Source organism: Balaenoptera borealis (genome assembly GCF_965194805.1).
Source record: "Balaenoptera borealis genome assembly, chromosome: 12".
Classification (NCBI taxonomy): Eukaryota; Metazoa; Chordata; class Mammalia; order Artiodactyla; family Balaenopteridae; genus Balaenoptera; species Balaenoptera borealis.
Genome location: NC_138869.1, coordinates 31,381,796 through 31,396,275, shown reverse-complemented (window position 1 = coordinate 31,396,275; position 14,480 = coordinate 31,381,796). Strand labels below are relative to the sequence as shown.

Sequence of the window (14,480 nt, the reverse complement as noted above, 5' to 3'; positions counted from 1 at the left end):
AGTCAAAATACTGTTCTCTAAGACCACTTGATATAATTCTTCTCCATGTGGTTATGCCATCAACTAGAGAGCAGTTAGATTTGTTTCATTTTATTTTCAAATTTGTAGGGATTGCTTTTTCATTTGTTCTCTAACTATATAAAATTTTAAATGGTCTAGTGACAAATCTATACAACAAGGCAACAAGGTACAGGTAAAGCTGGCCAGCTAGCCTTTCTTCCTCTCCTCTTTTTTCCTTTTCTCCTCCTACCCCCTTGGGTGCTTTGTAAAAAAATTTGTTTTAAGTTTTTGGTTTATACTCAGGAAACTTTGATACCTCAGTCTGTATTTATTTAATGAATATTTAAGTACCTAGTACATACCCTGCACTTTGTTAGATTCTCAGATGCTTAAAGGTTGTATGAGACACAGCCCTTACCTTCGGGCAGCATATAGTGTAAAGGAAGGTTCTTATATGGAAGTATTAAGATTTAACTTGCTATAGAAGGCTGGGGTCAAACTGCCAAGATTTTGGGTCAGGCTAAGGAAGGCATGTTTGATCCTCTGTGTTGTGAGTACCAATTTTTTTTTTTTTTTAATCTAGGGGAGGACATATTTAAGGTACTTTTTAGCAAAACTAATCAGTTCCATGTTAGGTATGGATTGAACTAAAGTGAGATATGGCCTAGGCATGAGCACAAGTAAGTATTAAGTATTTGTTGAATGAATAAGTGTAATTACAAGGCCACAGCATTGAGAATGACATGGAAAGGCTCGAGGAGACATCCTGATGGAACAATACAGGGAACTTTGAATTTTTCAATGGCAGGAATAAGAACAGTTGGAGTTTGAGGATACAGCATAGGTATCTGAGTGGGTAGAATTCCCACTATTATACATTCAATACATTCAGTAGAAAAAAATGAGTTTAGTTTTATCAGGTTGAGAAATAAGGGTGAGGAAGAAAAGTTAGCCATCCCTCCTCAGTAATAATTAAAGCTAGATCAGCGACAGTCTTGGAGGGAGAAAAATTAAAAAGATGGGGACAGATGTCACAAATCGTAAGAAAGCCCACCCTGAGGATTAAACCAAAGAAAACGGAGCCAGCTGAGGAGAAGGAGTCCAAGAGGTAAGCAAAACATCTAAGAAAGTGAAATATGACTTAAGCTAAGGAGGAAGTTCTCTGGAGGGGTGATAATCCCTTGCTGAAATGCTGCAGAGGTGACAGTTAGGTGAGGCTGACTTGGGCCTGCTTTTCCAGGCCACACGTCCCTCCTCCTAAACTCATCTCCTGCTCTTTGTGTTGCAGATCTGCTCTTCTCTACGAGATATTCAGTATCCTTATTTTCTGATCTTTAAGAAAAATGTTTAATCTTGCCTATAGGTGCTAGGGGCACCCAGATCTCCCAGTAAAGATAACTTTGTAACTGTTCTTAGAATAATGGTAAAATTGGGGTTCTGATTTTTATTGTTTCATTTCTAGAAGTAAAAAGTGGTTCTTCCAGGACCTTCTTAAATTTCAATGTAATCAGAAGACTTGGTCTCCCATGTCTGTTGTATCATCGGCATCAAGAGCTCTTTAAGCCTGAGTCTTGGCCGTGAACTTCTGGTATGGGAGAGACATGCTTATAGATGGGCTTTTTATCCCTAAATTGTTGTCTTTCCCCTTCAAATCACCTTCTTCTAGACAGCAGGTGCATTACTGGTTGTGCAACTTTGGGGAGTCCCTTTAGGGAGTTTCCTGTTTTTCCCTTTTCCATTTCACACCCATTCCTTGCTCCCGCCGCTGCCATCTGCTATCTCTTTTCTCCTGTTCAGCGTTGGCTTCTTCACACCCCACTCCCACGTCCTCTTCCATCGCTCTCCTTCTGTCCAACAGCCCTGTACTTAGATCACTCCAGTGCTTGTACATGGAGCAGAGAACTTTCTCTCTTCTCTCAACTCACTAAGCTCAAAGGAGAGACAAAATTCACATGGCCTTCAACCAACACCCTGGAAACTTGACAAACCTAAAGAAGCACAAGACAACACAGGTGCTGATTTGGGGAGTATTTATTTAACAGGGTTCGAATATTTCTGTAACAACTTGCAAAGTCTTACATTTCTGGGTGTGAACTTTATGCACAGATCTAGATAAAATCTTTACTGAGGTATGAATCAACCTTAAGTACTCTTGTGTTTCTACAACCATAAGAGAAAACACAAACATCTACAAATTCAACTACAACGTACCGCATGATACTTGAATGCCATCAGCTGAAGGATGTATCAATACTACCTAGCAATAAAACTTGCCTTTGAGATTAGCTTAGCAATCTGATACTAAAAATCTAGATAGCATAGTGAAAGGTTCTTGTTGCAAAGTATTCAGGTACCTCATGGACCTTTTCAATATGGGAAGTATTTGCCTAAGTATAAAATTAAAAAATGGAATATTGAACAAATGTAATGTGTGTCATTCATATACCATTTGCATGATCTGGACAGACTAGAACTCTTCACTTTGAAGGTCAGCCTAGCATGGGTCTGAGTATCTGATTGTTTTTCGTATCGGAATATTTGACTATTTTATCCATCTGGCTGTTTTTAAAGGATTTTAAAGCTAAGTTAGTACTCTGAGCAGTTTAGAGGAAGTTCTTTTTCCAAGAATTATTGGCATTTCCTAGCTACTTAAAATGAAAAAGGCAGAACTTAGAAGTACCACCCCCATCCCTGCCTTTTATTTTAAAATAAGAAACCCTGCATCCTCTCTTTGAAACCGGTTAATTAAGCAGTGATCTGTCAGTGCCTGTCCATCAGTTCGAACTGTATATCCAGAGGAGAGTTGAAGCGAGAGATCTGGGATACAGATATTGCTATTACAGGTGCCATTTGTGTGTGCGGTTTAAATACATTTTGTTTTGAAAATGCTTCTATCTGTTACAGGATATAGAAGCGGCAGAGAAGTCTCTACAGACCCAGAATCATCCAGTTCCACCACCTGAGGTGGCTTCTCTTGAGGTGAGAATCTTAAGGAACAAATGTAAAAGAAGAGACCCTCAAAAAAAAAGAAGGAAAAGAGGCTCTTCAGTTAGTAGTGCATTGTAAGTGGCTGTGTATGTATACATCCCAGATTCCTTCATTCAGTAAAATAAATGAGATGTGTCTCACTGATCTCTCTATGTCCACAGTGTCATGCTTTGTATGTAGTGGGTAATCTGTAAGTATCTGGGTTTTAAAAAAATTTTACATCAAGTGAAAATTTTATCAAGACCTTGTGCCTTTTCACCGAGTCACTTAGAAACGACTCTCTTGTTAAATCCTAACAGACAATATGCACTAAATCTTAAGATGACAGCCTAACCAAAATGCTTTTCCTGTTGGCTGATGTTAGAAGTAGCAGCTCAGTCTCTTCACCAAAAATGCAACCAACGCTATTTAAATGCATATTATCATGCAGTATAGCGTGGCTTTTGTCTGTTTGATTTTGCTCAGTTCAAGAACAGATTGGGAAGATGGTTGGCAAAAATAAACCGTATTTGGTATATGAATGTATGTGTGCTGAAAGGGAATTTGCTACATATAGAATAGTTTGATTTTATATTTTTAATGACCTTTTTTCAATACAGTTTTTGTTTGCTGCCTAACCAGGGATGTGAATAGACTCAAAAATTAAAGGCTGAGAATTTGCCCTGCAATTTTCTGTGTCATCTAGAGTAATAAGGAAAGGCAGTGATCAAGGATAGAAAGACCTCCCGTTCAAAGTTGTGCCTTGGGCATGTCTTTTTCTTTGTTGAATTTTCCAATACCTTACTCTGGCCCGTACAGGGCCGACACAATAGGGGTTAATCCAGCCGTGAATGGCAGAGAAACACCCAACCACAGGGCTTGGTCGGTATTTTTCTTAGCTAGTCTCGCACAGCAGGATGACCTTTATTTTAAGTATGTCAGGCTGCTTCTCAGACCACATGCATAGATGCATAGATACATGGAACCCCTCATCATTTTCAGCTTTCAGAGCCCTCATACCTTTTTTTTTAATAATAGCATCTTATTTTTTTTATTTTTTAGTTTTTACTTTTTGGCTGCACCAGGCAGCTTGTGGGATCTTAGTTCCCCGGCCAGGGATTGAACCCAAGCCCGCCGCAGTGGCAGTGCCGAGTCCTAATCACTTGACTGGCAGGGAATTTCCCCCACCCCCTACCTTTTTAATGCTCAACGCGAATAATTATGTCTCCCCAATGCTATCTAACTCTTTGACTGAATTCTGAAAATGAGCTGGATAGTGATGATCTCATATCAAATGCCCTCCTATGACACAGAGCTTTTGGCATCTGACTTTTCTTTGGCCTCCTTAGGGCACTCAGCCAAGAAACCATGCAAGCGTGTAGATGCCATACAGCAATGCAGTTAAGAGCTTCTACAGCTTACAGACTGCTACAGTCAGTCTAGGAACACAGCGTCTCAACTTCCAAGTTACTTGAATTAAAAATAGCTAGATGATGTTGATATTATTGTTATTATCCCAAAAAATGTGGGAAGAAGTTACAGTTTGCCATATCAGGTGCTCTTCTAAAAGATATAGCGGGTGCATAATTTTGCGGATGCATAACTTTAAATGTTTTTCCCCCCTGCAATTAAGGGGTCAGTTCACCTGAGTCCTCTAGCATGCCCCTTATATTTCAGGTGCTGATCTCATCCAGGTCACATCTTTTTCTGTTAGTTCTACAGCAGTTGTTCATTTTGAATCATTTCATTGTGATAATTTTAGTATGAGCAATCATTTGGTATGGGATTGGGAACAGTAAACAAAAACTTTTAATGATTGTGTAGCCGTAAATGATACTACTGGTAATAATCACAAGATTGGCCACAAGAGGGCGTGTAAAATCACAATAAAATTGTAAAACCTGTAATTCTGCCAGGCTCTAGTTTTACTGAGAAATTTGAAAATTAACACTAGTAAGTAGCCAGATTTTTTTCTAAAATTAACATAAAATATTCTGTAGAGGAAGTGCATTCTACGTATATGTGTGACTGTGTGTGTGTGTGTGTGTGTGTGTATACGCACACACACATTTAAGTGAATAAACATTTAGACTATTATGAAAAGCCAAGTTCAATTGCTTGATATGCTTTTTTACTTTTGGATGTTGGTTTTTTTTCCAGACTCTTTACTGGGCATCAGTAGAAGAATATATTCCCAAATGGGAACAGTTTCTTTTAGGAAGAGCACCATATCCTATTGGTGTTGAAAATCCAAATGAAGCAGAAGATACCATTCAAAAGGAGGTGCAGCAATAGCTTCTTCACATACTATTTCAAAAACCTATTTAGGAAAGCTGAGTGTTAAAGAATATGCAGGTCACTGCAGGAACTTTAGGAATCAGACATGTTCACATTGTCTCATTACTTCCTCAATGACAATGAAGATTTGAGAATCTACTTGGAACTTGCAGGCCATCACTGGGAGACCTACTACTCTTTCAGTGTAATGAATTTGCTTTCTACCAAACCCATGGAAGTGTTAAAAGCTGATAATTGAAAGGTGGACTGTTGATTAAATAAGCTGCTGAATGAGTGTTGTGTGCTGTTAAAAAAAAAAAAAAAGTCATTTACTGTCACTCTCATCTAAACAGTGAATACCAGTAGTTCTGATTTTACATCTTCTATAATCTTTACTTTTCAGTTATTTTGTTATGGGGATAAGGCTCAGGATCCAAGTGGTTGTTTGCTCACTCTTTTAGCTTTTTAACAAATGAAAAGACAGTGACAATTGCTTAGTATAATAATATTGATCAGGAAATAGATTCATAGGATTTTGTCCCTCATAGATCACTGGACCTGTAAAAATTCTCGAAGCAAGAACTAAACTACCAAGCATTCAATAAGTAGCCAGTTTCAGGAGGGCTCAGACTGGGTTCTGAAAAAGGACACCTATTAGAGCTGGGAATGGTCGCTGGATTTTGACCTGGTTATTTAAAGATTGCCAACCCTGTGAACACAAGTAACTCTTCTCTCATCTTTTCATCTTTAAATCTACCCTTCCCTGTTCTTTCTATTTTCTTTATTTCTCAAACAACTGTCAGTCAGAAACTTTTGGGTCACAACCCTCAATAGCTTTGGGATTCCTCAATCCACCACTGCTGGAGTGCTCAAGAAAAAAAATTCTGATTTTTCTAATTATAAAAGCAGCTCCTGCTTAGGAGTCCACATCACAATGAAAGATTTTCAATTTTAAACTGGTTTGTGGTTTTATAAGACGACAATAGGACAAACAAACAAAAAAAAAAAAAGTCCATTGTGCTGATAAGTTCCTTTAAACTACCATCTTGGAAATATCCTGTTGAGTGGGTGTTGGTGTGGGTAACAATAATGTTGTTTTCATAGCATGTGCTGGCAGATGAGCACACTTCTCTACAGTGTTAACAGTTGTAATTAAGGAATAAACAGCACAGAGTGTCAGTCCGATGACAATTTCATCTATAGTGTCACAATACAAAATGTCACAAAATATTAGAACTGTTATATAACTATAAAAAGGATTGGCTTAAAAGCCAAAAGCCCTTTAAAAAGGAAGACAGAGAAAGAAAGAAAAAAGAAAACTGGCATAGGGACCAGAACCGTTTTATACCTTCTCAAGAATGTTCTGTCACGAAAATAAATTGATATATATTTTTTTTCCTGTTACATTACAGTTTGGTTTCTAGCCATCCAGTTGATTTAGCAGGAGAATGCAGGGCTTTTTAGCAGCTTTGAATTGGTAAACAGATTTAGATGTAGTAGAGAGAACATGAGGAAGTTTTTTTTTTTTTTTTTTTTTTTAACATCCAATCTTTCCCAGCATATGCACATAAGAAGGTGAATGAAGCGATGTGAAACTTATTTCTCTTTAGTCAAGTGAAAAAAAGGCTAAACATTTGTTGAGATGGTAAAATATTGTGTCAAGCAAGTAGGCATATTCCAAAATTAAACAGTGGTTGATACATGAGCCGTCCTCAAATATTTGAGCATTACGCTTCCTTTGAGTTCTGTAAATTAAAGCACCAGTAGGTTAGATTAAAATACAAAATGAATAGCAATTTAACCATCTCAGGAAAGGTTCAGGTTTTTTTCTCCCCTAAATTGACTAACTTGCTAAATCTTTTTTTTTTTTTTTTAAACCCTTAAGTTTAATGTAAACTGGCTTATGATTTAGGGCAGAAGGGAAGCTATTTCTAGGCTTCAGTTGTACCATTTCCCCCATTTCTAGTTAGTACCTCAAAAACTCCCAGAGGGGACTTTATTCCTGGCCCCCCCCCAGAGTTTCCCCCCAGCCCCCTTCTTGTAGAATGGAACAGATTGCACCACATGGTGTATGTTTAAAGAAAAAAACAATCCCGAAGAGACCTAGATACCCCATTAAAGGGCATTATATTCCTCATGGCAAATTAGCTTTACGTAGGAATTTCCAAATATTGTTTTCTGTAAGGAGGAGAGAAATACAGTATCTAATATACATTTTGTACATAATTAGTAGGAATCAGACAAGGAGAAAGAAATGCCATCTACTGAGACTTTTTCCTCCCTATTCAGGCCCTTACCATACACTACATTGTACCCACTAATCTTTATGAAAACTATGAATTTGTATTTTTTTTTTTTTTTTTTTTTTTTTTAGAATAACGGGGTTTTCAAAATAAACCCTGTTCCAAGAATTTTTCATAGCCTTTCTTGGATTGTTGCAAATGCATAAATATTCAAAGATCATTTTCTGCGGAACACTTCTTGTGTATGATATTGAGTATTATTAAACCATAAAATGCTAAAGTTCAGAAGGAGCTGCAGTTTTTCTCTGAACTTCAAAAAATTAATTTTACTAAGTACTCAGGAAAAAGCCTAATACTCTGGAAACCAGACATCTGGTCTTTCCCATGCGCGGGGAGCAGTGTGAATGAAAGTGATGTCAAACGGACAGTTTTTCTCTGCCTTATGTATAAGGTGTTTTAACTTGCTAGCTTAAGACTTAGATGAGAATTAAAATGATCTTTAACTGTATTTACCATTTTGTCTTCTCTGCCTCATCCCCCCTTTTCTATTAAAAAAAAGAGAGAGAACGATGTATTGGGTATATTTATTTTTGATTCAAAATTAAACTTACTTGGAGGCTATTTTGTCACTTAGGAGACAACTGGCAACATTGGGCGTAGAGTGGGGAAGGGGTATGTGAAAAACCAGGGTATGCAGTCACCAATTTCAGGCAGGAGGAAGATATTAAGCTTTAAACCCAGTGTAAGGTTTTACTGTGTAAAATTTAATGCACAAGGCCATGAATTTGGCTTTATCTACAAAATACATTCTTTTCCTTCCTTAGTCTATTGTCTTTTTATTCTAAGCCAATTCACATCATTTCATTTTTTTTTTTAAGAAAGTCTCTTGTTTAAAACAAAGTTTTAAATCTCCCTGAAGAGTTTTTTCCCCTTTTGAAGAACTGCCCAAACATAATACCTACATGGCTTAAAACACCCTTCATTGCAGTAGTCTATTTTGACCTCTTCCACTTTAATTAGGATAGTAAGTTATTTTTTTAAAGAGTTGCTGACCAAAATCTATTCTTCAGAGAAGGTAGTAACTAGATGGTGAATTCAAACAGTAAAATAAAGTCTATGAAAAATATGGAGAAAGGGAAGGGGAGAGAAATTAGTTTGAGAAAGCTTTAAGTTGGAATGAGAAAGTGTCTCTCTCTCTCTCTCTCTCTCTGGTGGTGTTTTTGTTTGTTTCTCATATAATTCAGAAGTTAATTTGTCTACATAGGAAATTTAATTCTCTACTGCTAATAGGAGAATGCTTAGAGTTTTCTGGGACAAACATGGGGACATGTCAAACTTCAGCAATTAAGGACAGGATTGATTTGTGGATTTGACACCTGGCATTGTGATCCCGCTTTCTAACTGGAACTGAGATTATATCCTTACTAAAATCCAAGACAAGGAAAACGAGTCCAACAAAGACAGAGGCTAAAAAACCGCTTCCGGACATCACCTTACTTCTCAGAGTCAGGTTTCCTTGCTTACAAGAGAAAGGACTGGGTCCCCTACATTGTAATAATGTTTTGAAGTCCTTGCTATTTTAAAAACCCTAATTTGTGTCTCAGACAAAGACAGAGACTGAGACTCTGCTAAAGTAGTAGCCTGACCACAGTACAAATCAATAAATAGTTGCACAGAAGGGACAATGAAGTGTTCTTATTTTAGAAAGTAGGGATGATTTAGTTTGTTTCTCTCATTTTGATGATAACTGGTCTATTTAAGCTCCACTGTTATAGTCAAAGGATTTTTTATTACTCCTTAATAAGTCTAGGTTATCAATGCAGAAATTTTTCTGATGTTTTACACAATACCACTTTAGAGACAATACAATCAAATTAGAAGGAGACAAATTTCCGTTTATAATTTTGTCTATAGTCTATCTCTGCCTTCTTTCATCTCCCAATACAATATCATTATTTTTTATACCTTGTCTCCAACCATTTATAAGGTCTGTAACACTTATAAACATATCATTGTACTAGAACACTCTACCCCAGGAAAACAAATACTGAGTTATTCAAAAGAAGCCTAATCTAGAGCCTTTTAAAAGGATATCCAGTAAACACAAAGGTGGATAACATTTGAGCATCATTCATTCATTCGTTAGATCTTATTGACTTCCTACCAATAAGGAAATTGAATCAGTAATCAAAAACCTCCCAACACAGAAAAGCCCAGGGCCAGATGGCTTCGCTGGAGAGTGAATTCCACCACATATTTAAATAAGAATTAAGGTCACTCCCTCTCAAACTCTTCCAAAAAATATAAGAGGAAGAAACATTCCCAAACTCATTTTTACAAGGCCAGCATTACCCTGATATCAAAGCCAGATAAGGACACTACAAACAAACAAACAAACAACAATAAAACTATAGACCAATATCCCTGATGAATATAAATGCAAAAATTCTCAATAAAGTATTAGCAAACTGAATTCAACAACACATTAAAAGGATCATACACCCTGACCAAGTGGGATTTATCCCTGGGATACAGGGATGGTTCAACAAACATAGCAATAAATGTGATATATCAATACCGCATTAATGGAATGAAAGATAAAAACCATATGATCATCTCACTAGATGCAGAAAAAGCATTTTACAAAATACAACATCCTTTCATGATTAAAAATCCTCAACAAATTGGGTATAGAAGGAAAACCCCTCAACATAATAAAGGCCATATATGACAAACCCACAGCTAACATCATACTCAATGGTGAAAGATCAAAAGCTTTTTGTCTAAGATCAGGAACAAGAAAAGGATGCCCACTCTTACCATTCTAATTCAACATAGTACTGGAAGTCCTAGCTAGAGCAATGAGGCAAGACAAAAAATAACAGGCATCCAAATCAGAAAGGAATAAGTAAAACTGTCCTTATTTGTAGATGATATGATTAAAAATATCATATATATACAAAAAATATATATATATAAATATCATATATATATATATATATATATATATATATATATATATATATATTCCTAAAGACTCAACCAAAAAGCCATTAGAACTAATCTATGAATTCAGTAATCAATAAATGCAGGATATAAAAATCAACACACAGAAATTAGTTGCATTGCTATACACTAACAATGAATTATCTGAAAAAGAAATAAAGATTATCCCATTTACAACAGCATCAAAAACAATACTGAGGAATAAATTTAACCAAGGAAGTAAAAAATTGAACAATGAAAACTACAAGATTTTGGTGAAAGAAACTGAAGAAGACACAAATAAATGGAAAGATATCCCATGTTCATGCATCAGAAAAATTAATATTGTTAAAATGTCCATACTACCCAAAACCATCTATAGATTCAATGCAATCCCTATCAAAATTCCAGTGGCATTTTTCACAGAAATAGAGCAAACAACCCTAAAGTTTTTATGGAACCACAAAAGACCCCAAATAGCCAAAGCAATCCTGAGAAAGAACACAGCCAGAAGCATCACACTTCCCGATTTCAAACTATACTACAAAGCTATAGTAATTCAAACAGTATAACACTGGCATAAAAATAGACACATAGACCAAAGAAACAGAATCCAGTGCCCAGAAATAAATCCCCACATATACAGTCAGCTAACATTTCATAGGGTAGCCACAAACACTCATGGGGAAAGGATAGTCTTTTCAGCAAATGGTGTTGAGAAAACTGGATAACCACATGCAGAAAAATGAAATTGGACCTCAATCTTACACCAGTCACAAAAATTAACTCAAAATGGATTAAACACCTAAATGTAAGACCTGATAAGGTAAAACTCCTAGAAGAAAACATAAGGAAAAATCTCCTTGACATTGGTCTTGGCAATGATTTTTTGGATACAACACCAAAAGCACAAGCAACAAAAGCAAAAAAACAAGTGTGACTACATCAAACTAAAAAGCTTCTGCACAGCAAAAGAAACAATAAATAAAATGAAAAGGCAACCTATGGAATGGGAGAAAATATTTGCAGACCATATAATGGATAAGGGGTTAATATCCAAAATAAAGAACTCGTACCACTCAATAACAACACCAACAACAAAAACAAGTAATGCAATTTTTTAAAAAAATGGACAGAGGAATTGAATAGACATTTTTCCAAAGAAAATATCCAAATGGTCAACAAGTACATGAAAAGGTGCTCAACATCACTAGTCATGAGAGAATCAAAACCAAAAATGAGATATTGCTGCACACCTGTTAGAAGGGCTATTATCAAGAAAACAAGAAAAAACAAATGTTGGGGAGAACACAGAGAAAAGGGAACCCTTGTAGACTGTTGGTGAGAATGTAAGTTGGTTCAGCCACTATGAAAAACAGTTTGGAGGTTCCCCCAAATTAAAAGTACAACCACCATAGGATCCAGCAATCCCACTTCTGGATACATGGCCAAAGGAAAGTAAAACAGAATATCAAAAAGATATCTACACTCTCATGTTCACTACAGCATTATTCACAATAACCAAGATAGGAAACAACCTAAGTGCCTACCAACAGATGAAGGGATAAAGAAAATGTGGCATGTATACACTAGAATATTATTCAGCCATAAGAAGGAAGGAAATCCTGCCATTTGTGACAACGTGAATAGACCATGAGGGCATTAAGCTTAGTGAGATAAGTCAGACAGAGAAAGACAAATACTGTATGATATCACTTCTATGTGAGATCTTTAAAAAGCCAAACTCATAGAAACAGAGTAAAATACGGTGGTTATCAGAGGCAGGGGAGTGGGGGAATTGGGGAGATGTGAAAGAGGACAAACTTGCAACTGAAGGATGAATGAGTTCTGGAGATCTAATGCAGAGCATATTAATTGTAGTCCACAACACAGTACTAAATACTTCAAAATTGCTAGAGCCTAGATCTCAAATGTTCTCACCACACAAAAAATGAAGTGATAGTTATGTGACATGATAAAGTTGTTAACTAAAGCTACAGTGGTGCTCATAAGGCAATATATAAATGTATCAACTTGACATGCACACCCTAAATTTACACAATGTTCTAAGTCAGTTATCTCTTAATTTTGAAATGTGGTTTATCCATAAAATAGAGTATTACTTGGGAAGGAAATTCTGACACAGGCTACAACATGGATGAACCCTGAAGACATTATGTTAAGTGAAATAAACCAGACAGAAAAGGACAATTATTGTATGATTCCACTTATATAAGGTACCTAGAGTAACCAAATTCACGGAGACATAAAGTAGAATGGTGGGTGCCAGGGAGATGGGGAGTTAGTGTTTAAAGGGACAGAGTTTCAGTTTGGGAAGATGAAAAAGTTCCAGAGAGACATGGTGATGATGGTTTCACAACAATGTGAATGTGCTGAATGCCACTGAAATGCCCACTTTTTAAAAAAAGGTTAAAAGGGTAAATTTTATGTTATGTATATGTTGCTGCAATAAAAAATAATCCTCTCTATACATAACCTGAATACTTCCAATGTGTGAGCGCTTTGATTTGTCTTGTTATTTGTGAGAATCAAGCATAGAAAGGCAGGTTAACTCCTCCTAGAAACCTTCTCTATCAATAGTTAAACAATGACTTATTCTCCATGTGTTCAAATTCATTTGACCGTCTGTCTTTTGAAAGGTTGGTGTTCCCAGTGGTGGTTTTCTGTCTATGAAACTCCTTACAAACAACATTCTAGTCCCAGGTCTGCCACTAAGTTTCCTCAGCAGGTTGAATTAGACCTGCGTGGTACAACAGAGCTTTCTGCAATGGTGGAAATGTTCTATGCCTGCACTGTCCAGTATGGCAACCACTAACCACATGTGGCCATTGAGCATTTAAAATGGAGCTAGTGCCCCTGAGAAGCTAAATTTTTATTTCATTTCATTATCGGAAAAAATTTTAAGTATGTTTGTAACAACTTTCAACTGTAAGTTTTATGAAATCTAAATAGAAATCAAGTATTTCCAAGGAAAATTAGCATCCAAATGGAGATGTGCTATAAGTGTAAAATACACATTGGATCTCAAAGACTGTATGAACAAAAGAATGTAGCTTGTTAATAATTTTCATACTGATGACATATTGAAATGGTATTTTCAACATATTGGGTTAAATACATTATTAAAATTAATTTCACTTGTTTCTTTTTACTTTTTCTAAAGTAACTGCTAGAAAATTCAAAGTTCCATATGGGTCTTGCATTATATTTTACTGAAGAGTATTGAAGTAGACAATTCCTCAGAGCCACTGCAATTCCCTGAAACAAGTAGCCTTATAAGCATTTTTAAAAATCCACTCTAATATTTAACAATGAAGAGAATAATTACTGAATTTGGGGGGAAACTTAAATAGTTAATGGACATTTCATACTTTACTTCTAACACAATACTTCAGAAGGTAAGTGAAAGTTTTTAAGAGCAGAGGAGAATATTGTTTTATCCTCAGAGTTGTATTTAGACACATGTTCATTTCTAGAATCTCAAGTCCAAGGACAATGCCCAGGAGATATTAGATGTTCAGTAAATATGTTCCATCGATATTAAAACTAGTACTTTGGGCTTCCCTGGTGGTGCAGTGGTTGAGAATCTGCCTGCCAATGCAGGGGACACGGGTTCGAGCCCTGGTCTGGGAGGATCCCACATGCCGCGGAGCAACTAGGCCCGTGAGCCACAACTACTGAGCCTGCGCGTCTGGAGCCTGTGCTCCGCAACGAGAGAGGCCGCGATAGTGCGAGGCCCGCGCACCGCGATGAAGAGTGGCCCCCACTTGCCGCAACTAGAGAAAGCCCTAGCACAGAAGCGAAGACCCAACATAACAATCAATCAATCAATAAATAAATCTTTAAAAAAAAAATAAAAAATAAAAAAATAAAATAAAACTAGTACTTTGCTTCACAAAGCATGTATTTCAACTTCATAAACTTAATAGGCTGAGTCCAAAATGGAATTAACACCATTGTCACTCACCAGTTAAAGGCTCTGAGCAA

The 14,480-nt window shown here is 36.5% G+C and overlaps 1 protein-coding gene across 16 annotated transcripts in view; it reads left to right on the top strand.

Moving 5' to 3' along the window:
- The window catches only part of CEP15 (centrosomal protein 15), a 31,780-nt gene extending 20,806 nt beyond the window's left edge, over positions 1-10,974 (top strand). For 13 of the 16 annotated variants that reach the window (XM_082344870.1, XM_082344867.1, XM_082344866.1 and 10 more), the window contains 2 exons: positions 2,905-2,979; positions 5,128-8,053. In XM_082344870.1, the coding sequence (XP_082200996.1) occupies positions 2,905-2,979; positions 5,128-5,262 (210 nt within the window). In that variant the 3' untranslated portion in view covers positions 5,263-8,053. Of the gene's footprint in view, positions 1-1,288; positions 1,315-1,929; positions 2,013-2,904; positions 3,063-5,127 lie in introns of all 16 variants that reach the window. The other 3 variants (XR_014232145.1, XM_082344869.1, XM_082344868.1) reach the window with 3 other exon arrangements.
- Positions 10,975-14,480: the final 3,506 nt, after the last annotated feature.